At 36.3% G+C, this 23,147-nt stretch overlaps 1 protein-coding gene across 1 annotated transcript; it reads left to right on the forward strand.

The window, feature by feature from the left end:
• The first annotated feature begins 4,104 nt into the window (after nt 1-4,104).
• Nucleotides 4,105-20,735, forward strand: LOC112023190 (uncharacterized). Its single transcript, XM_065763742.1, is given in 19 exon segments — nt 4,105-4,303; nt 5,366-5,495; nt 5,626-5,743; nt 6,371-6,478; nt 6,596-6,714; nt 6,846-7,237; nt 8,267-8,396; nt 8,488-8,577; nt 9,870-10,034; nt 10,117-10,188; nt 11,106-11,145; nt 11,148-11,225; nt 11,300-11,481; nt 11,483-11,630; nt 11,736-11,896; nt 12,012-12,242; nt 16,069-16,710; nt 17,396-17,551; nt 20,393-20,735. Coding segments are annotated over 18 exon segments (3,030 nt in total). The 5' UTR covers nt 4,105-4,303; nt 5,366; the 3' UTR covers nt 20,462-20,735.
• Nucleotides 20,736-23,147: the final 2,412 nt, after the last annotated feature.

The raw sequence follows: 23,147 nt of genomic DNA on the forward strand, positions 1-23,147 counted from the left end.
AAAGATATTGAAGCCATGATTCGTAAGTTTTGGTGGAGCAATGGTGATGCGAAGAAAATTCATTGGGTTAAATGGAATTCGTTATGCTCTTCAAAATCAATTGGAAGTATGGGGTTTCGGGATTTCCAAAAGTTTAATAACGCGCTGTTGGCTAAACAGGTGTGGCATTTTATTCACCATAGAGACTCCCTTCTTTTAAAAGTGTTTAGTGCTAAATACTTTCCGGATGGTAATATTCTTGAGGCTTCAGTTCATCCTAGATGTTCTTATGCTTGGCAAAGTATTTTACAAGCTCATGGGGTTATTAAGAAAGGGGCAATATGGAGGGTGGGCAATGGGCAATTGATTGATGTGTGGCAACATAGGTGGCTGCCTGATTCGAACCACAGTAAGATTATCTCTCCCAAATCTAGTTCATTAGTTCATCGAGTCTGTGATTTGTTCCTCCTTGACACAAGAATTTGGGACCCTAGTCACCTGGCGAGTTGTTTTCTTCCATGGGAGGCAAAGATGGTGCAGAAAATTCAAGTTTGCGAGGATGGGGTTGAAGATGCTTTGATTTGGCCTCTAACCAATGATGGTGAATATAGTGTTAAGAGTGCTTATCGGATGCTTGTTTCTGCTGAAGCGCTTTTTATGCCGAGCTTATCATCTTCAAACATTAATGGTCTGGTTTGGAAGAAGATATGGAAGATCCGGACACCAAATGAGATCCGGCATTTCATTTGGCGTGCTGCAAAGGACTCTTTACCAACAAAACAGAACTTACAGGCTCGGCACCTTCCAATAAGTCAGGTGTGTGATGGTTGTGGTGACCATACGGAAACGACTTTACATAGATTATGGCTTTGTGATCAAGCTCGCTCTGTATGGATGTCAATCTCGGAGTTCCATTCTTTGGTTCAGAAGAAGTGTCGAGCTTTTTTTGAACTATTAGAGGAGCTTTTCAGTGGTGGATCGAGTTTCCAGATAGCTTTATTTGCTATGGTGGCTTGGTGTTTATGGCAACGTCGAAATCGGATGCGGGAGCGTCAACTTGTTTGGCCGTTGCATGAGCTGGGTGCTAGAGCAAGGGAGTTGGTGATAGAGTATGGGGACGTGAACTGTCAGGAGCATCGTGTGCCTCTTCCTCTTCCTAGGGTGCGTTGGTTTCCTCCACTTGCAGACTCCTACAAAGCCAACTTTGATGCTGCTTTTTCCAAAGAATCGGCGTTTGCTGCAATTGTTGTATATCGAGATCATACTGGGCAAGTCATTGCTGCCTTATGTTAGAATTTGGGCCAGGTCCAGTCGGTTGAAATGGCTGAAGCGTTGGCAGCTCAAAGGGCAGTGATTTTTGCACAGGAGCTGAGCTTGTTTAATATTATTATTGAAGGTGATTGTCTTCATGTTATTCAGGCTTTGCTGCGAACAAGTCCTTGTAAAATGTTATTCGGTCATATCATCAATGAGACTAAGAGGTTGGGTCAGATGTTGAGAGGTTGTAGGTTTCAGCATGTTAGGTGGGAAGGGAATATATTAGCTCATAGTTTAGCTAAAAGAGCAGTTTCATTTGCAAATACTGAGGTTTAGGTAGAAGCTCTACCTGATGAGGTAGCTGATGTCTTTCAGTCGGATATTTCCTAAGTTTTTTGGTTGTTTTTTTGTAGTTGTTTCTTTAATAAAATTACGTTTACCTTTTTCTCAAAAAAAAAAAAAAAGACATGGTTATGAGTGGATTGAATAACAAGGACGTGGAGTATGAAATTCTGTCCTCGGCCCTCATCTGAGGAGCTTGTTGTTCTTATTATTTCTTCGGTGCTTGATTACAAAGGTTTCAAAGATGATACAAATTGCTACAGTATCCTCTGTTTCTAATTTTTCGATCCCCCCTCTTTTCCTGGAGGATTTCTTACATTATATATCCCCTTTCAGTTGATCTTGTCCCTCCATTTGTTGATCATGCAGGTCACTACTCGAGTGCTTGTCCCATCTACCGCCTTCTTAAACCCTCTGTGAGTTGCAGCAACCAAGACAATACTATTCAGGGGTCATTTCCTCATTAATGCGGCCAGAACGTTAGTTGTGGGCATTTAATGTGAAGGTGATAGTTTCTCCTTGAATTGCTCCTCCACCATGCTCCCATGACTGACCCATTGTACTTGTCCTTTTTCTTGGGATGCTCTGGGAGGCTGCCTTTGATAGCGTGCCGCTCTTTCCTTTTATGATCTTGGTTGGCCGAGAACAGGATTGTCATCGGCGATGTTTCTTAGCAATTTGGACTTTCTTCGTTCGTCCTTGGACATTTCTTTCTCCTCAGCGTGGGCCTTAGGCTTAGCATAAAATGGGCCGGGGTTGCCAAATTCTTTGACCTCACACACACACACACACACATATATATATATTCTATAATCTACAAAATACAAAATATATATAAAATATATACTTCCATGATGCCTTCTATAATCTACAAAATATATATAAATTAAATACATTTGATTTTGATTAGCATCATAATACTATGTTATATAAACTTTTAAGACCTCATAATTTTATACGTTATTATTATCGTATATTCCCTAATTGAAATAAAATACAATTCCATAACTAAACCTTCTATTAAAATATTAGTTACAAATTTACTATATATATATATTTTTTTTTTATAAAAGAAGATTAAAAAAATCATTAAACTTTTTGGTGCATTGTATGGGTTACCAACTTGTTTATAGAAAAATTAAGGTTATATTTGGTAACAGTTTTTTTTTTTTCTATTTTCAAAAACTTATTTTTGGGAATATAAATAAAAAAACAATTTTCTTGTATTTTTGAAATAAAAAACATGTTTGGTTAGTTGAAATTAAAAAATAGTTTTTTGAAAAAGAAAAAGAAAATACTAAAATATGTTGTTACTAGGATTTAAACTCTAATGCTAACTCATTAAATGAGACAAATTCATCAAATTAAATGTGTATTTTCATTGACTTTTGAAAATTATAAATTGAAAACAGTCTTTCGCATGTTTTCAGTTTCTTTCATAAATTAAGTTTTGTTTGTTTTCTATCCATTTTGGGTTGCCAAACAAGTGTTTTAGTCTCAAAAATGAAAATAAAAATTGTTTTTGGAAACAGAAAATAAGGGGGATAAATAGCTACCAAACACACCCTAAACATTTAGCGCATTTTTTTTAATTGTACTAGAGACATAACAAATTGTCACAATATTTTTACAACAATTAAGGTGTCAATCTCTTATAGATCAAAATAAAATAATAGACTAAAACTCATCACAATTAAAAACAAGAGTGTTATGAAAATGTTAATGAGATTTTGTTCTGTCCATAGATTTTTTTTTTTTTTTTTTGAATAATTTGACAATTACTATGGGAGTAAGGTGATTTAAAGATTGTATGTCCTGTAAATTCTAGTTAGTTCGATTGATAAAATATCTTGTCGTCAAATAAGAAATATAGGGTTTGGTTCTCTCTTACACCAAAAAGTAATATATTGAAATTTTATCTCAAAAAAGAATATTAAATGTCTTTATTGAAAACACTAAAAATTACCATGAGATTGCCGGTCTGAGTAACGAGTAATGACTAATGAATACTGGCCATGCTTCAAAAATGTGATAATGGGGGTAAGTAATGGGCCTAATGGCAGATGATTCCATGGGCTTACCTAAAAGCCCAAATGGCAGCTGGCCGATGACTACGCACGACTCACGAGTCCTTTAAAATTTTGACACTATACCTACAACAATTTTACAACAATTTTACAATAAATCATAGGTGGTTAGTTGTTATTAGTTCAAATTTGAAACTAATACTGAGATTACTTTTTTGCCCTAACAATAATAACCAGTAACAACCTGCTACTTATAATTTGTTGTAAAAATATTGTAAAAATGTTATAGACGTATCATTTCTCATTTTGATAAGGAAAAAAAGAAAAAGAAAAAAGCGCTCTTGGGCAAGTGCCAACGCAGCACTGTTACGACAACGTATCATTTTTATTTTTATTTTTATTTTTTGGGAATGATTTTAAGGACTGGCCGTCTAGATTATTCTGGAATATTAATTCTTAAACAACTTTACATTATTTAAAAATATATATATATATCCTTAAACAACAAAGCCAGACCTGGACTGCAAAGACCAAGAGAGTGCTATTTCTCGCTCTCTTTGTCTCTCTCTCTCTCTGTGCGAGAAGCTAATTTGCTTTCGCATCAAGTCATAACGTGAACCCCTTTCAACTTTCTTCGGCGATCAAATCCAAATACTTCACACTCTCCGATTCATTTTCACGCCCCCTCCATCTCCAAGGTTCGCTTACAATATATATATATATATATATCTCTCTCTCTGTCTCTCTCTCTCTCTCTCTCTCTCAATTTTCATTAAATCCCTAAGCCCGGTTCTTGTGCCTTGTAATCGCGATTGTACATGAGATTATTCAGGGTTCGTTTTCTTGATTTTCTTTCCTGAATTTCTTTTCCTTTTGGATTTTGAAAATTCGATTTTGATTATCGGCGTTTGGCACCGAGTGGAGAAATGGTTTTTCAAAGCTTCACCTCTGCTAATTTACTTTCTCGCTCAGCGAATTTTGTTTAGATTCTGGATTTGACAAAATCTAGGTCTAGAATATCTACTGCGTTCTTGCAAAATTTAGCATTTTAGTCTTTTGTGCCGTACATTTTGAAACTCTCTAAATTTAATGCAACAAAAAGCACAACACAATGATGTTTGGAAATTGAATTATCATATGCATTAGTTCCTGATTCTCAAATGTGGTATTGGCAATGAGAAATTTCATGAACCTAATTGTGGGAATTAGGGCAATGATGTTAATGCCCATTATAAGTCATGGTTTTTGTATAATAATGACAGTGTTAGTGGGAATCCATTTTCAGGTGCAATGTGTCTATTTTTAGACAAAGTAAAATTCGGTCTTTCTTTCTCTTGCAAGAGAGAAACCGTTCTTCTAACTAGCAGAAATAGAAAGTGTACATTTTGCATAACGTCGCTGTTTGGGTTTGCATTTCAGTTATCCCCATATCCTACATTGGCTAGCAGCTTTCTTTTATGGAATGGAAAAAGAGATATGGATGCTATAACCTTTTTTTCCCTTATGGTTGATTATAATGTGTATTAAATATGTAAGTTAAGGTGGTCTCGGGTCTCCTTAGTTGATAATTAACGACCAGTATGGTATTCCGATTCCCTTTTATTGTGGGGCCTTAATGCTTAGGGTCACTTGGATTTTGGTTTTTTTGTAAAACATTTTTTAGCCACCTACACTGTGTATTCTGTGCTGCTTCTTTTAGAGTATATTGCATTGATTGAGTACATTTCTTGTGTTTTATACCTCTGTTGTTTTTGATATAGCATGGCGGATCAGCACTCTAATGAAGGTTCCAGTGCTGGAAATGTTTCTGGGGAAAGCTCAGATTCGACTGTCGAGCTCAATATCAAGACTCTTGATTCCCAAATTTACACTTTTCAAGTGAATAAAAATGTGAGCACCAATCAGTTGTCTTGCTTAAAAATAGAGCAGGACCTTATTCACAGTTATCTTGCTTAAGCAGGTTTATTTGTAACCTGCCTAGTTTCTAATTTTAATTCTTTTCATTACCAATTTGTTTCAGATGCGTGTTTCATCGTTTAAGGAGAAAATAGCTAATGAAACTACTGTCCCAGTTGGTCAGCAACGGCTGATTTTTAGGGGAAGGGTCTTAAAGGACGATCATCTTCTTTCTGAATACCGTATCCAACCAATGGAAAACTAATCATGTTTGCATTAAGAAGTCAATAATTGGTTGAAGTCAATAATTTTTTTATTGTTTAACTTTCATAGCTACCCAATGGGTTTTGAACCTACGACCTTACCTTATACCAATTCTTATGAGAGGGGTAAGTGTTATTTTTTTAGGCCAGAGTTCATTGGCTAGGTTGAACTCAACAAGTGTAAAGTTATTTATTGGTCTATTGCTAATTTTATGATTTATAAAGGGCTTGGTTGGATGATTGCTGATAAGTCTCTGTGTTTGTAAATACAAGTTGAGTGAACTTAATGTACTTAGGAAAAGTTGGTCTTTTGTTCTTCTCCATAGGTCATTGACTAGAGCTTAGTTTGGATTAATCTATTTAGCATATCCTTGCTAGAAGTATTATGCTGTTTATAGAATTTATATTTCGTGCTGTGGATTGGATTTACTTTTGTTTATTATATAATGTTTATCCTTCAATGTTTAATTATTGAGCATATCGGGCTGCATAAATCTGATTGTCAGTGAGTTTGTCACTGGTCTTTATAGTTCCTAGAATGGGTTCATTTGTGCTACCAGCTTTATATTGATTACTTTCAGAAAGTAGTTCCTTAAGTGGTTGTAGATGTGGAAAATGGACACACATTGCATTTAGTGGAAAGGCAGCCAGCACAGTCTCAACCTTCATCTGGTCCAGGTACTGGAGAGACAACTGGGAATGATGGTAATAGAGGTTGGTTTTCAGGCAAAGTTTCTTCTGCACTATATCGGGTTTGGACCGGTTCTCTAAAATGAAAACCATCAGTTGTAAAAACTAATTGTGTTTTTATTTTTTCATGCGAGTTGGCAGGAAATGATTCCAGTGCTGGCAACCCTCGTAATCGAATTGGGCAAATTTCCCACAGTGTAGTTCTCGGGACCTTTAATGTTGGGGAGCAAGGTGAAGGCGTTGTTCCTGACCTTAGCCGGGTGTGTTTTCTTGCTCATAGTTGGTGAAAGTCTTGCTTTAATTTGTATCTTAGTATTAGGGTTTGTGGTGAGGTGGGTTTATGTCAATTACTATTGGAACAGGACCTTATGGCTTTTTGTTTGAATTGTAGGTTATTGGGGCAGTTTTGAATTCAATAGGACTGGGTGGCCAGACTACAACTGTTGGTAATTCTGGCACGCAGTCTACCACGGTAAGTAATGCACAAAACTTGCAATGGTGCTCATCTATATTAATTTCTATGTTGGATGCACTTATAAAAAAAATTTATATGTTGGATGCATCTTGCATCTCAGTTATCCAAGAGGAGAGCATTTTTAACAATATGATCTATATATACTCAACTAGATTTACAATCTATGGGTTTGGCTTCATGAATCTAGTTAATCATTTGACACTTTTGGAGGTTCATATATTATTATTAATTTTCTTTCTACCTTCATGGTATTTCTTTCTTCTTTGCAATCCCTGTTTGAACCATGTCAAACCTATTTACTGGTTACTGTAAATATCATTCACTTACACATCCGTCAGATCTCAAACTCCTCTTGTTGACTGCATAACTAATTGTGGGAATTAGGGCAATGATGTTAATGCCCATTATAAGTCATGGTTTTTGTATAATAATGACAGTGTTAGTGGGAATCCATTTTCAGGTGCAATGTGTCTATTTTTAGACAAAGTAAAATTCGGTCTTTCTTTCTCTTGCAAGAGAGAAACCGTTCTTCTAACTAGCAGAAATAGAAAGTGTACATTTTGCATAACGTCGCTGTTTGGGTTTGCATTTCAGTTATCCCCATATCCTACATTGGCTAGCAGCTTTCTTTTATGGAATGGAAAAAGAGATATGGATGCTATAACCTTTTTTTTTCCCTTGTGGTTGATTATAATGTGTATTAAATATGTAAGTTAAGGTGGTCTCGGGTCTCCTTAGTTGATAATTAACGACCAGTATGGTATTCCGATTCCCTTTTATTGTGGGGCCTTATGGCTTGTTTGGAAGTTTAGAGAGGGAGGAGAGTAGAGGGGAGTAGAGGGGAGGGGAGTAGTGGGGAGGAGAGTAGAGGAAAATGATTCCCCTCCACCTTGTTTAGATGTTTTTAAAATTAGTAAGGGGGAAGGGAGTAATTAGTCCTTCTTCTTGTGTAATTTTGTTAATATAATAAGGGTAAATTAGGTAATTTACTTGGTCAATAGTTTATGTACTCTACTCTCCCTCCAAATTTTTCCAATTTGGGGGAATTAAAAATGGGGGGCTAGAGGGAGTTGAAACCCCTCCAAACCCCTCCCCCTCCTTCCTTAAAAAACTTCCAAACAAGGTAATTAGATTACTCTCCCTCCCTCTACTCTACTCCCCCTCTTTTTTTAAACATCCAAACAGGCCATTAATGCTTAGGGTCACTTGGATTTTGGTTTTTTTGTAAAACATTTTTTAGCCACCTACACTGTGTATTTTGTGCTGCTTCTTTTAGAGTATATTGCATTGATTGAGTACATTTCTTGTGTTTTATACCTCTGTTGTTTTTGATATAGCATGGCGGATCAGCACTCTAATGAAGGTTCCAGTGCTGGAAATGTTTCTGGGGAAAGCTCAGATTCGACTGTCGAGCTCAATATCAAGACTCTTGATTCCCAAATTTACACTTTTCAAGTGGATAAAAATGTGAGCACCAATCAGTTGTCTTGCTTAAAAATAGAGCAGGACCTTATTCACAGTTATCTTGCTTAAGCAGGTTTATTTGTAACCTGCCTAGTCCCAGGGGTTGCCTTCACCTGAAGCATTGAGCATTGTCCTGCGTCAAGCAGAACGGCTTCTCAGTGGTCATGCTGTTGCTGCACTATCTGTAATCACCATATTCAGAACACTTTTAAATTTTGGGTTTTTTTGGGTGACTTTGTTTTGTTCCTTTTGCTGCAACCATATTTGTGTGTATGTCTGCTCTCTACCTCTTTTTTGGCTTTTTTGTTCGATATATCCATTATTTTGATTTTTGTGTCTTTTTGTGGAAGAATACATTTGGGTTTGTTGTGACATTTAGCAACTTTTGGAACATTTCTTGATGAGTAAAAGAGAGGAGTTTCATTAGTTCCAATATTTTTTCACTGAAGCTGGTATTATTTTAGAAATATATATGGATCATAAGAATTCTGAATGGATTTCTTAAGTGTCCATTTGTCTGTAGCTTATTTGGTTAGCTTTAAGCTTTTAGCCTTGATATGCATCTTTTTAAAAATCTCACTCTTTCAAAGTACAAATACACTTTAGCACTTTTAGCAAAAAGCAAAAAGCTAAATAAGTTGATGCCAAACACACACGATAAAGAGTGACACAGTTTGTTTTAGTATGCAAGGTAAATCCTTATAATGATAATAAAGTATGTAACAATATAGACTTAATATGTGCGTGTGTGTGTGTTGTGTGTGTTTTAAAGCGTACAGAAGAAATATGTGCATCTTCTACACTGCACTCAAATTCTAATAAATAAAAATTGTCTCCAAAACATAAGAAACACAGTTACACATTGCATTTAAATTTTTTTGAATGGAGAAATTATATTGCATTTCAAGTTTTAAACATAAGAAACAAAGCATAAGGAGGCCCTAAGCAGCACATTTTAACTCATAAGAGTCCCTTTCCTGGCTGTGGGTCATCTGCCATCCACCCACTGAAGTTAATTTTATCAGTGCATTGAATGGTTTCAATGTTCAGTGTAAAACATATTGTCAACATCTCATTGTATTGTGCTGTGCATGTTTCATTGTGATGCAGTCACAGGATCTAAAAAATTAATTAGTACTGAAAAGTTTTGATCCCTGGAGATACCTAGTTAAAGTATGGAGTAAAGTAAGTCATATTTTTTTATCATATTATATGCCTTGGACATTTATCTTACAGAACTTTCTTTGATTACAATGTTTTTATGCAGTGCTTCAATAAGTAACTTTGACAGATGAATTACACTTTTCCAAAGCTGATGTATTGTATCAGCTATTTATTTTTCCGTATAAGATTCTTATTACTGTAACATGAGTTTGATGAAGCTGATATATTCATTAAGATGTGCAATTTTACATTCCTTGGATTTTGCCTTATTATCTGATTATGTGTTGTTTGTAACTTGCTGCAACTTTGTAGCATATTGCAGGACGCTTGGAGCAAGAGGGATCTTCTTCTGATCCCACTATAAGGGGCCAAATACAGGCAGAATCAATGCAATTGGGAATCTCAATGCAACATCTAGGTGCCCTTCTTCTTGAGCTTGGCCGCACGGCTTTGACACTGCGAATGGGACAGTCTCCTGTATAAGTCTTATCCCTATTCTGTGCTTTAGTTCATTTGTGTGTCAAAAGCATTTAATAAGTTCTGGCGGTTCGATTTGCAGGCAGAATCTGTTGTAAATGCTGGGCCTGCAGTGTACATATCTTCATCAGGCCCTAATCCTATAATGGTTCAGGTTTGTTAGTAGCTGCACGCTTATCAATTCTTTTACCTATATTAAGCATTTCAAATATCAGTTCGCTAGATTAGGAAATTTTTGGACATATAAGGTATCTGTGAGACTGATTTGATAATAGAATATTTTAAAGTTAAAGTAGCAATATCTTAGGTGAGTAACTTATTGCAATATTTGTCATGGATAGGTCAATATTTGTCTTTCCCAACAACTTTGTTTGAATGGTCTTGTGTTTTGGGTCACAGCGAGATACATTACATTCTAGATTTCATTGATTCTCTTTCATTAAATTGTAACTATCAATTTTTGTAACTCTAGGACTATTTTGTGTACTCTTGTGTATGTGAGATAGTTCATTTTTTCAATTAAGTGTTATTACTTATAATAAAAAAGGGGTCAATATGTTTATTGAATGACTCATTCTTGTCTCTAAATCAATCATTGGTATTCAGCAATAATAGTATTTTCTCCTGGAACTAGAAGTCTTGTTCACGACTAAGGCAGATGCTCCATGAAGTCCAATTCAATTTTGACCGATAAAAAAAAGTCTAATTCAATTTTTATGGGGTGTAGTAAGGGCATTCAATAGGAATCAGGCATATTCTAGTCTCCAAATAGAGAACAAATGTATAAACTAACAAGTACAGTGAATAAGTAGAACAAGCTAATAGACTCTAATGGTCTGTTTGAATTGAGGGAGAATGGAGGGAGAGTGGAGGGGAGTAGAGTAGAGTTGGCTGAAAATAGATTAGGCCAACTCTACTCTACTCCCCTCCACTCTCCCTCCATTCTCCCTCAATCCAAACGGACCATAAAGAAATTGTAGATTTGCTTTGTTAAATCCTAGTAGTTATGGCTTCTAAATGATTGCAAAGGTTGGTGTCAGTTATGGATTAGTGATGTATTATTATTTGCAGCCTTCTCCTTTTCAAACCAGCTCCCTGTTTGGTGGTTCTGTTCCTCAGCCAATCCCATGACTTTGGGTTCTGTTGGTATTGGGAATGTCCCAAGGCACATAAACATTCATATACATGCTGGTAAGATTTTTTTTTTTTAATACTTACCTCCACCATGTAACTTCTATATGGTGATTTGATGCTATTAGTATCAGGTTCTTCCCTAGCGCCAATTGTTTCAGCAGTTGGTACAAGGGCAAGTAATGCGGAAGGAACACAGGGAGAGCACCGTAATGGTGCTGGTTCTGGTGATTCAGGTGCAACAAGGTGCTACCTCTGAGAAGTGTATTGCGACGGCTGTCCATCACGCCCTGGTGTGCACCATCCCCTGGTGGTGTTGCAAATTCCGGTGTGCTCAACCTGGACTAGTTTCTGTTTCACAGCCACCTTCTGATTCTGTTTCACTATCCTCTGTTATGTCTGAAGGATATTCTCGATTTAGAAATTTAATTGGAAATATGCAAGGAGATAACATGGTTTCATCAGGTGGCTAGCTGTTTATTTATTTTGTTTAACCTGAATCCATTTATTATAAATATGTTAGCAAGTATTATGCTGTTCAATTCACCAAGCTGATATTTCTGTATACAGGTCAAGTAGAATCAACTGTTCAAAGTTCATCTGGTGAATCTGGTGCAGGTAGTGATGTAGGGAATGAACATTCAAATACCTTGACAGCCAACTTGATCAACAGAGTTGGGGAATCAGATGCATTTATATCTGGAAGCACACCTGAAAGTGAAGGTCAGAAGGTAGATTTTGCGCACAAAATGGGGATCTTATTTCTGCTACTTTTTTTGATAAGTAATTTCTGCTACTTTCTTGATTGTTGTTTGAATCTTGTACTGATTTATTGATTGTAAACAGCATGATCCTAAATGTGACCAATTAAGTAATAATGATGCTTCAACTGGCTTAAAAGATGTTTCTGCCTCTGGAAGTTCTGTGAGTTGTTTAAGTGGAGGAACAGTGGCAAAGCCTGAGGGTGTTCAGGAAAATGCTCTAAGATCTGGTGAGAAGCATGATGCAACTGAGGGTGACAAATCGGGTGACAGAACTGTTCCACTTGGATTAGGACTGGCAGGTTTGGAACGTAAGGTAAGCTAATTTTGTATTTTATAATATTCCTTAAAATAGCTTATTGAAAGATAAATAGCTCTCTTCTCTCAGTAAATTATTGCTATAAATTCAGCTTTGCACTTATGGTGTACTTGGTGTGATGTTTCAACATCTAATGGAGATGGACATAGTGGGGTATTTGTTATCACCAGGGAATAGACTGCTGGGGGATGTTAAGGGACCAAATAAGCCTCCTAGACATTATATTTGAGAGGAAAACAGAAAAGCTGGTCTTGTGGCCCCACGCATGTCCTTGTAGGCAAAGGTTGTGGTGCAGACTTGGGGGTTGTTGTAGATTTCACTGGGTGCCAGCTTAGGTTTGGTCACTGCAAAACATGTTTTATGTTTTACTCGTCTAGTTTTGGACTATGGGTGGTTCAGTAATGGCTGGACAACGGTCTGTTTTATTGGACACTTCCGTGGTAGGATGGGAATTTACATGTGAGTTATTTTAGATCCACAAGTTTTGCCACAACTTTGGTGTAGTCAATTGCAATCTATCACTTTCACATGAACCTATCTTCTTTTCTCCACCACTCACCATCAACCACATCAGAGTTGTGGCACAAAAGTTGTCTAAAGACTTTATCATTGTTTAAGTGCCTATGATAAGATGCATGGATTTATTGACGCAAATATAATGCCCAAGCAGTCAATTGTTCACTTTAGATTTATGCAAGTGCTTATATTTGTACAAAATTGCTAGGTTAGGTAGCACAGTTTTTGTGCTTGCATGTTAAAATGCAATCTGCTGGAGGACAGAACATTTGACTAAAGTATCACATGTTTATTTTTAAAAAAATAAAGAGGAGGGAAATGAATGATTTATATTATTTATAGGAACAAGTAAAATATTTGTGAGAATATGAAAGGAAATATACACGCCAGGCTACTTTGCCAATTTTCTTTCTTTGTTATTGTTCAGTTGTGTCCTATATGAGTTAGTTTGTGTGCTCTTGCTCTTTTTGTGCCATTTTCTTCTTAGTTTTAAGATAAATGCTTTTCCATAGTTCATAATGTGTTGGAAGCCGAATAAGAGAAGGGGTTTTGAGGTTCGTAGCTGTTAGCAGGTTTTGACTTTTGCTAGTGATCCTCCTCCCCTTGGAAAAGCATATGGAAGCCAAAGGTCCCTTCTAGAGGTGCTTTTTTTGTTTGGATTACAGCATTGGGGAAAATTTTGACGATTGATAATTTACAGAAAAGGAATGTTTGGAATGCAACAATGGCTTGCCAAATTATCTTAATATGTCTTCTTCCACCTCTCCCTTCTACTTCAATAACTTCCCCCCTCAACCATCTCACTCACCACTGTCTCTACCTTCCCCACCTTCCCCGCCATCCTCTATACCTTTTCCCCACCCTTTCCATCCTCTGTCCTCACAACAGTTCCAATACCCTTTCCTCCATTTTTTCCTTGGCCCTACCTTTTTCAACTTCAATATGTGAGCCTCCTGCTTCCCTTAGTGTGTGTTTTGGTTTTTCAATACCCTTTTCCTCCATTATTTCCTTGCCCCTACCTTTTTCAACTTCAATATGTCAGCCTCCTGCTTCCCTTAGTAAACGTCCTGTGCGTGTGTGTGTGTGTGTGTTTTTTTCCTATCAATGGATATTATTACTTATAAAAAAAATAGTTTGGATTTTGGATTGTTGTTATATATGCAAAGGTAACGGGGAATCTGTAGATCATATGTTACTTCATTGTCCTATTGCTATTGAGTTGTGGACTATGGTGTCTGTTTTGTTTGGTATTCAAGGGGTGATGCCAAAGACTAGTGGATTTACTGATGTGTAGGCAAGGAAAGTTTGGACATCAATTATAATATTAGTGTTGTTTGGATGGCTGTCCCTCATTGTTTGATGTGGTGCATATGACAGAAGAGAAACAACTAGAGCTTTGAAGATGAAGGACTGTACTGGATTTTAAACTTTTTTTCTTTCGAACTTTGTTGGCCTGGATGTCAGATGTCGGAAGTTTTCTATATGTTTTTTGTTTTTTTTGATAGGTAATAGAGATTTTATTGATAAAAAGTTCAGTGTGTTCACAATGATGAACACTCTGAACTTGAAACGAATACAATAAACTCAAGGAGTAAAACTAATAGAATGAAGAAAAGCACGAATGGAAATACATTGTGTGTAACCCCAAACTGAAGACCACTGAAACAAAGTACCAAACAGAGGAGATTTTAATAGTTCTAGAGATTTCTCTTTATCTTCGAAGGTACGAGTATTGTGTTCCTGCCAAACTAACCATATTTGACACACCGGAACCAAAGGAGTAGTTTTCTATGTGTTTGATTTGTGACTTGATGGATCATTGTAATTTTGTGTGTTAGTCGTATACATCCTGTATACTCGGGTGACTTCTTTTTTTTTTTTTTTTTTTTTTTTGAATTCAATAAAATTTCATTATTTAAAAAAAATAATTGCTTTTCCGTAGTTCTGGTTTCACTGGTTATGCTCTTGTTGTTAGTTTATTGTATGCAAAATGTTTTCTGGAACTAACTAGCATTGCACAACATAAAGAGGCTTCGGTGGCGGATGATCATGCAATGTGGTAGCCTTCATTGGGATATCAGTTTCATTAGAACTTTGCAAGGTTAGAAGTTGGTGTCTTGTCTCTTTTCTGGATACCCTTTACTTTACAAAAGTTTGTAGGAGATGGGAGGATTAGAAAATATGTTGGAAACCTTCATAACACCAGGAGTGCAAGGTTAAAACCTTTTACTAAGTTTTCTAGGATGTATTGTGCCCATAAGGAAATTCCTAACGATGGATAATTTGAGGAAGCACCAAATAGTAGTGGTAGATTGGTGTTGTATCTGTATGAAGAGTATGGAAACTACTACCTATAAAAAAAAAAAGAGAATGAAAACTACTAATCACTTGCATCTTCACTTTAATATTGCTAGAGTAGTGTACCATGTCTTTATGTATATTTGTGATGTTGCTATGGAGTTGTGGGGTATGGTTTTATGTCTATTTTGGAATCAGTGGGTCATGCCTAAAGTTTTGTTAATTTGCTGTCTTGTTGGAAAGGATGGTTTGGTTGACATCATAATGTAGATAGATGGAATGCAATTCCTTTATGTCTTATGTGGTGTATTTGGAGGAAAGGTAATGCCCAAAGTTTCGAAGGGTGTAAGAAATCAATTTGGACTTGAAGCTTGGGTTCTTGAGGTTCTTATATGATTGGATGGCTACCACCACATATTTTTCTTTTTCAAATTGACTTGAGTTTATTGAACTTTGTAGTTTTAATTGATGGTTGGTTGTCTCCTCCTATGTACATGGGTTGCGCCCTTTTGTGCCTTTTAAAATAATGTACTTATTTATAATTTTTTAAAATGTTGAGAAATGCATTAGCAACAGATCAAGCAATAGAAGTTCATTAATAAAGATGTGATGTTGGAGTCTTGTACTGATTTCCTTTTTAATATAATTTTACAAAGCATTACATATTTTTATTTCTTAGATATTTGTTATAATTTGTATTTAGCATTGTAGGTTCTTCATATTGTGGTGATTCTATATTGGCTTTAGTCAAGTTACCTGTTGGCTTGAGTTTGTATATTTCAAATTAGTACTTGAGAATTCTCCCTCAGGCTTTGTTCTCTCTTTTGAATAACTTCATGTGCCATGTTTGATTTTGCTTTACTTCTATTCATTTTACTTTATGTTTCAAATGAAGTAGTGGGCTATACATGCTTCATTGTTTAGTTTTTGGGTTCTTTAGTTAACATGATTTGAGTGTCTTCTGTTTCATAGAGATACTTACTAAATCCGTGTTTTTTTATACAATCAGAGACGAGGCAGGCCACAAAAATCACAGGTCCTGGGTGGTGATGGTGGTACAGCCAGTGCTTCTGTTGATCAAGATCAGCAGATTAGAACATGCGGCCAACAGCTACTGGAATCTCTAGCATCCCGTAGCTCTGCTGCAAATAGTATGAATGCAAATGAACAGCTCCTAGGACAACTTCCCTCTGTAGTTGGGCCGGTCATGGACAGTAGACCTCTGGGAGGGCAAGGTTCTGATGACCAGATGGATATGGCGAGTGTTATGTCTCAGGTCTTGCAAACTCCTGCTTTGAATGGTTTATTGGCAGGTGTTTCAGAACAAACTGGGGCTGGCTCTCCGGATGTCTTGAGGAATATGTTGCAACAGTTCACTGAGAGCCCACAGATGAGGAATACAATCAATCAAATTGCCCAACAGGTTGACAGCCAAGATCTTGGAAACATGTTCGCTGGGCTTGGAAGAGGCCAAGGTGGTGGCCTTGATTTGTCTAGGATGTTCCAACAGATGATGCCCATTGTATCCCGAGCCATCGGCGGTGGGTCAGCCACCTCTCAACTTTTTCCTTCTGCTGAAGCTGTAACCCAGCCAGAATTTAATGGGAGGAGGCTGAGCAGAGATGATAAACCTAATGAACATAATGTCCAGGTTTGTATACATGCGTGTTCGTAAAGGACTTGTACATGTATTTTCTTTTGCTCTTTTTCATTTGTTACTTCTGGCTGGCAGACAAATCCTACTAACAGTACTTGTTTTACATGTGGGTCACATTATTGCCTTGGCCTTGTCAAAGAACCCTGCTGAAATATATTTTTTACATTAATACCTCATTGAACTGCATCAGGTTGTTGATTAAATGGATTTTTTTTTTTTTTTTATAAATTTTGGAACACTTCTATTGACAGATCAAGTTTTCTAAATTAAATCTGTAGTTACTTGTTATTAACAGAGAAATTAGGAAACAAGGACTGGTTGGATTGTACTATAATAACATCACTTTTATTGACTGACCTAGTTTATTGATTGTGTAATTGTGGTTTATTGTTGTTTTGTGGGATTTAGTGCTTAATACTAAAAATCTGTAATCTGTATATTTAAAAAAAGTCTATTGTTTACAATCCTGCAATCCTGCATTTGTCGTGGATTATTTTTTACCACAGGTCCACAGCTGCTGGTTGTTGATGTACTTTGGGCCTTATATCTGTAAGTAGGAACCATAGGAGATAATTTGATCTGAAGATATGTCAAACGTGAAGTTATATGAAACATGTGCTTGTATTACTATTAACTTGGGCTGATAATTGATAAGATAAAGTCTCTTCTTTGTTTTCAGATTAACCTTCAACAAGTGGCTCAGGGGATTGAAAACCTGAATCCACCTCAAAATGTTTTCCGTTCTGTAGTTGAAAATGCAGTTCAGTTATCTGGCAATGAAGGTGGTTTTGAAGGTCTTGTGGATGAGTTGTGCAGTGATGAAGGTCTTGCTAATGTAAGTTTCCAAAATTTTGATTTTGTGCACCTATAACCAATTGCATGTTTTTTGGGGGTGGGGGGGTTGTATCTGGAAGCACAATGAACTGCACTTCCATTGCTATCATGTGCTCAAGGTGCTAATGAACTCTTAGTTAAGGCCACCTCTTCCCCCTATAAGTAGGGCTGGAGAGTAAGAATGTGGGTTCAAAACTCACTGGGTGTGTTTAACTTACCAATAAAAATAATGCAGTCAAGATCATTTGTCTGCATTAGAAGCTATGCATTCTTGTTCTGTAACTTAGTTTTGGTGGTAGTAGTTATGGAAGCTATGAATTCTTATGCTTTTTATGTTCTGCATGAGGTCTGTTTAATAATGATTACAGTAGATGTGGCACATTTGACTGCTCATAATATTATTTGGCCTGTGCAGGAATATATAGAGATGTTACGACATGAACTAAATCAATTTGTCTGCATTAGAAGCTATGCATTCTTGTTCTGTAACTTAGTTTTGGTGGTAGTAGTTATGGAAGCTATGAATTCTTATGCTTTTTATGTTCTGCATGAGGTCTGTTTAATAATGATTACAGTAGATGTGGCACATTTGACTGCTCATAATATTATTTGGCCTGTGCAGGAATATATAGAGATGTTACGACATGAACTAAATCAACGAGTTCAGGGTGACCCTGGGCAGGACAACTAGTAACTAGAGCCCACAAACTCAAGTGGGCATGGTTGTGATTTCTGGATGTCATTGTGAGGATTATGGAAGGAGGTTGGGTTTGATGGTAATTGACTTCGCCAGGGTTTTTATTAAATGGTTGAGTTACTCATAATCGTTGTATAATTTAGGTTTTTGGCTTGATGTGCTTTTAAATTGTGGTTGGTCTTCTTGTTGCTGGCACACTCATCTGGTTTATAGTGTATCAAATCATTAATTTATTAATACATGCTATATAGGTGACAAATTAATGATTTTTTTTCTGGGCCTGGTAGTTAAGGCCTAGACTGTCTCCTAACAAACCGCCACCCCCCTCCTCAGTTTCTCCCACTGTTATTCCAGCTTCTCTTAAATTAGTTTTTTCCTGCGAGTGCGTGATTATAGTATTTGGTACCTTGCCGTACAAAAATAGGACAATGGTGCAAGAAAACTTGAGAAAGGATTACCAACACAATGGGCAAACCTAAGAAGAAATGAGGGAGAAAGGAAATGTGCAGCCAGAGTAAAATGCACGTTATGCAGAGCTCTTAACACTGCATTATGTGTTTAGTAAATCTGAAGCAAAACATTTTAACTCCTTATTTATGGAAGAGATTTTAGCTTTCCTTCAGTATAATAACCTATTCTAACCAGCTCAACCACTGTACAAACCATCTTAGGCTAGCTAGTCCTTGACTTGTTGAGTCAGCAAGGATGCGATGGGGTGTTTGTTCAGTTGGTTGAGATTGACTTGCCATGGAGTGGGCCTGGCATTGCATTGTGTATTCTGCTGCTTCAGTTCCTCATCAAACGCATGGCCAAAGTATAGGGAACATGAGTTTGGAGCGAAGAACCAGGAACGGAACGTAGCGGAAGAAAAGCATTGGCGACCTGGTCAACAAGTTAATCTAAAGGTAGAGACACAGTTAACTTAAGACCCTAATGGACAACCTTCTCTCAAAAGATCGATAGTCGATCTCAAAGTGCCTGGTCTGAACATGAAAAACTGGATTTGAGGCAACCTCAGTCTGAGCACGAAAAACTGGATTTGAGGCTGAAGAAAGAGTTGAGACATTATCGAAGTAAATCTGTAGCATGTGTGAAGAACAATACCCAAGTATTCGAGAAGGATGTGAAATCAGCTAGTCAAGTAGTAGTAGAGGCAAGAGAACAATATTCTACCTCTGTAGAAGATTGGTTGCTTTTTAGCAGATCAAAGTAATGGGATTGAGAGCGGGAAAGATAAATTGGGCTTGATTGGATTGTTGAGTTGGGTTTGGTAGGAAATCATCTTGGACCTACCTGCGTTACGTCTGGTCAAATCATATTATTTTAATATGCTTTCTTTGTTTCCAAAGAAAAAAAAAATCTAAATGTTTTTGGTGTTTGGAGCAGTGGAAAACGCAATTCAACGAAAATTTGTTTATATGGCTAACGTAAAACATCTCCAATATAATTGAAAATGTTTTTTTCTTTTTCTTTTTAAGAGTAGAATAAGTTTTCCAGTTTTCAAAAGTGGAAAATGTTTTTTTAGAATATCATATACTCAACAAAACACCACACAAATACGCTTCACAATACAAATATTTCTTGAAATTTGTTTTCCGGAAAGTAAAGAGAATGAGTAATTATTAGAAAATATTTATTGTTGAAGCAAATAAAGTATAAGACGTCAAAGAACCTAGAAAAAGGAAAATTATTAGCTATATCTCTATAACTAGAGTTCATATCAAATTACCTCCTTCAATTTTAGATTTTGTCATTAGGTTTTTCTATTTGAGTCTAAAATTAAATCAATATTCTTAGATCCAATTGATTAATTCTCCCAAAAGTACACGTATCATTTACATATTTACTACCAAAAAAAAAAAAAAAAATAAGGCCACCTCTTCCCCCTATAAGTAGGGCTGGAGAGTAAGAATGTGGGTTCAAAACTCACTGGGTGTGTTTAACTTACCAATAAAAATAATGCAGTCAAGATCATTTGTCTGCATTAGAAGCTATGCATTCTTGTTCTGTAACTTAGTTTTGGTGGTAGTAGTTATGGAAGCTATGAATTCTTATGCTTTTTATGTTCTGCATGAGGTCTGTTTAATAATGATTACAGTAGATGTGGCACATTTGACTGCTCATAATATTATTTGGCCTGTGCAGGAATATATAGAGATGTTACGACATGAACTAAATCGACGAGTTCAGGGTGACCCTGGGCAGGACAACTAGTAACTAGAGCCCACAAACTCAAGTGGGCATGGTTGTGATTTCTGGATGTCATTGTGAGGATTATGGAAGGAGGTTGGGTTTGATGGTAATTGACTTCGCCAGGGTTTTTATTAAATGGTTGAGTTACTCAGAATCGTTGTATAATTTAGGTTTTTGGCTTGATGTGCTTTTAAATTGTGGTTGGTCTTCTTGTTGCTGGCACACTCATCTGGTTTATAGTGTATCAAATCATTAATTTATTAATACATGCTATATAGGTGACAAATTAATGATTTTTTTCTGGGCCTGGTAGTTAAGGCCTAGACTGTCTCCTAACAAACCTGCCAACCCCCTCCTCAGTTTCTCCCACTGTTATTCCAGCTTCTCTTAAATTAGTTTTTTCCTGCGAGTGCGTGATTGTAGTATTTGGTACCTTGCCGTACAAAAAGAGGACAATGGTGCAAGAAAACTTGAGAAAGGATTACCAACACAATGGGCAAACCTAAGAAGAAATGAGGAAGAAAGGAAATGTGCAGCCAAAGAGTAAAATGCACATTATGCAGAGCTCTTAACATTGCATTATGTGTTTAGTAGATCTGAAGCAAAACATTTAACTCCTTATTTATGGAAGATATTTTAGCTTTCCTTCAGTATAATAACCTATTCTAACCAGCTCAACCACTGTGCAAACCATCTTAAGCTAGCTAGTCCTTGACTTGTTGAGTCAGCAAGGATGCGACGGGGTGTTTGTTCAGTTGGTTGAGATTGACTTGGCATGGAGTGGGCCTGGCATTGCATTGTGTATCCTGCTGCTTCAGTTCCTCATCAAACGCATGGCCAAAGTATAGGGAACATGAGTTTGGAGCGAAGAACCAGGAACGGAACGTAGCGGAAGAAAAGCATTGGTGACCTGGTCAACAAGTTAATCTAAAGGTAGAGACACAGTTAACTTAAGACCCTAATGGACAACCTTCTCTCAAAAGATCGATGGTCGATCTCAATGTGCTTGGTCTGAACATGAAAAACTGGATTTGAGGCAACCTCAGTCTGAGCACGAAAAACTGGATTTGAGGCCGAAGAAAGAGTTGAGACATTATCGAAGTAAATCTGTAGCATATGTGAAGAACAATACCCAAGTATTCGAGAAGGATGTGAAATCAGCTAAGTCAAGTAGTAGTAGAGGCAAGAGAACAATATTTTACCTCTGTAGAAGATTGGTTGCTTTTTAGCGGATCAAAGTAATGGGATTGAGAGCGGGAAAGATAAATTGGGCTTGAATGGATTGTTGAGTTGGGTTTGGTAGGAAATCATCTTGGGCCTACCTGCGTTACGTCTGGTCAGATCATATTATATTAATATGCTTTCTTTGTTTCCAAAAAAAAAAAAAATCTAAATGTTTTTGGTGTTTGGTGTAGTGGAAAACGCAATTCTATGAAAATTTGTTTATATGGCTAACGTAAAACATCTCCAATATAATTGAAAATGTTTTTTTCTTTTTCTTTTTAAGAGTAGAATAAGTTTTCCAGTTTTCAAAAGTGGAAAATGTTTTTTTAGAATATCATATACTCAACAAAACACCACACAAATACGCTTCACAATACAAATATTTCTTGAAATTTGTTTTCCAGAAAGTAAAGAGAATGAGTAATTATTAGAAAATATTTATTGTTGAAGCAAATAAAGTATAAGACGTCAAAGAGCCTAGAAAAAGGAAAATTATTAGCTAGATCTATATAACTAGAGTTCATATCAAATTACCTCCTTCAATTTTAGATTTTGTCATTAGGTTTTTCTATTTGAGTCTAAAATTAAATCAATATTCTTAGATCCAATTGATTAATTCTCCCAAAAGTACACGTATCATTTACATATTTACTACACAAAAAAAAAAAAAAAAATAACCTGTTAAAATAGAAAAGAAGCTTTATAACTTTACTGTTTTTAAAAAATAAAAACTCTTCTTTGATTTTGAAACTATAATAGTTTTTTTACTTTAAAAATTTATTTATTTGTTGAAATTTTGATAAGTATTATTATACTTTAAAAAACATAAAAAATTAGAAAATTCATATATAAACCAATAAACTAATAATTAATGGTAATAAACCCAAAAAATAAAATAAAAATCAAACCCACTATAAATACTAAAACACAATAGTTGCGACTAATAAGAAAGAAACCATCATTTACCTATATAAAAGTATATATAAATTTTTATTTCTCTAAACCATAAAAAATGAAATGACAGTTTCTTAAAGTGAAAGAGGTAATTTGAGAAAGAGAAAGAAGTGAATAAAGTTAATGCCGAGTAGCTTGTGGTTTGGAATTTAATATATATATATATATATATTACTATGGGAGGGTAAGGTTCGAGTATGGGATAGAGCTCGTGGGCCCAGTCTGAGGAGGTGAAGGGGCCCACCCACACATCAGTGTTGACTCGACACATGGATAAGAATCCGAGGAGGAGAGACGAAGAAGCTGATCTCCCGATGAGCCCTAAGAGCGAGCGTTCCTCGGATTACCTCGAGCAAGCTACTTACATCAGAAGACAAAATACTATATAAAGTAGCTATTACCTTTGTATTCAATGCAATGCACCAATTCAGCTAGTCGCATTAATGGAGGAACCATCTCCAGCAAAATGCTAATGGGACAAGCATCCAAAGGAAGGTCAATGATTGTACAAGTGGAGGGTTAAGATGCA

The sequence above is a fragment of the Quercus suber genome, unplaced genomic scaffold (genome assembly GCF_002906115.3).
Source record: "Quercus suber isolate HL8 unplaced genomic scaffold, Cork oak 2.0 scaffold_522, whole genome shotgun sequence".
NCBI classification, from domain to species: domain Eukaryota; kingdom Viridiplantae; phylum Streptophyta; class Magnoliopsida; order Fagales; family Fagaceae; genus Quercus; species Quercus suber.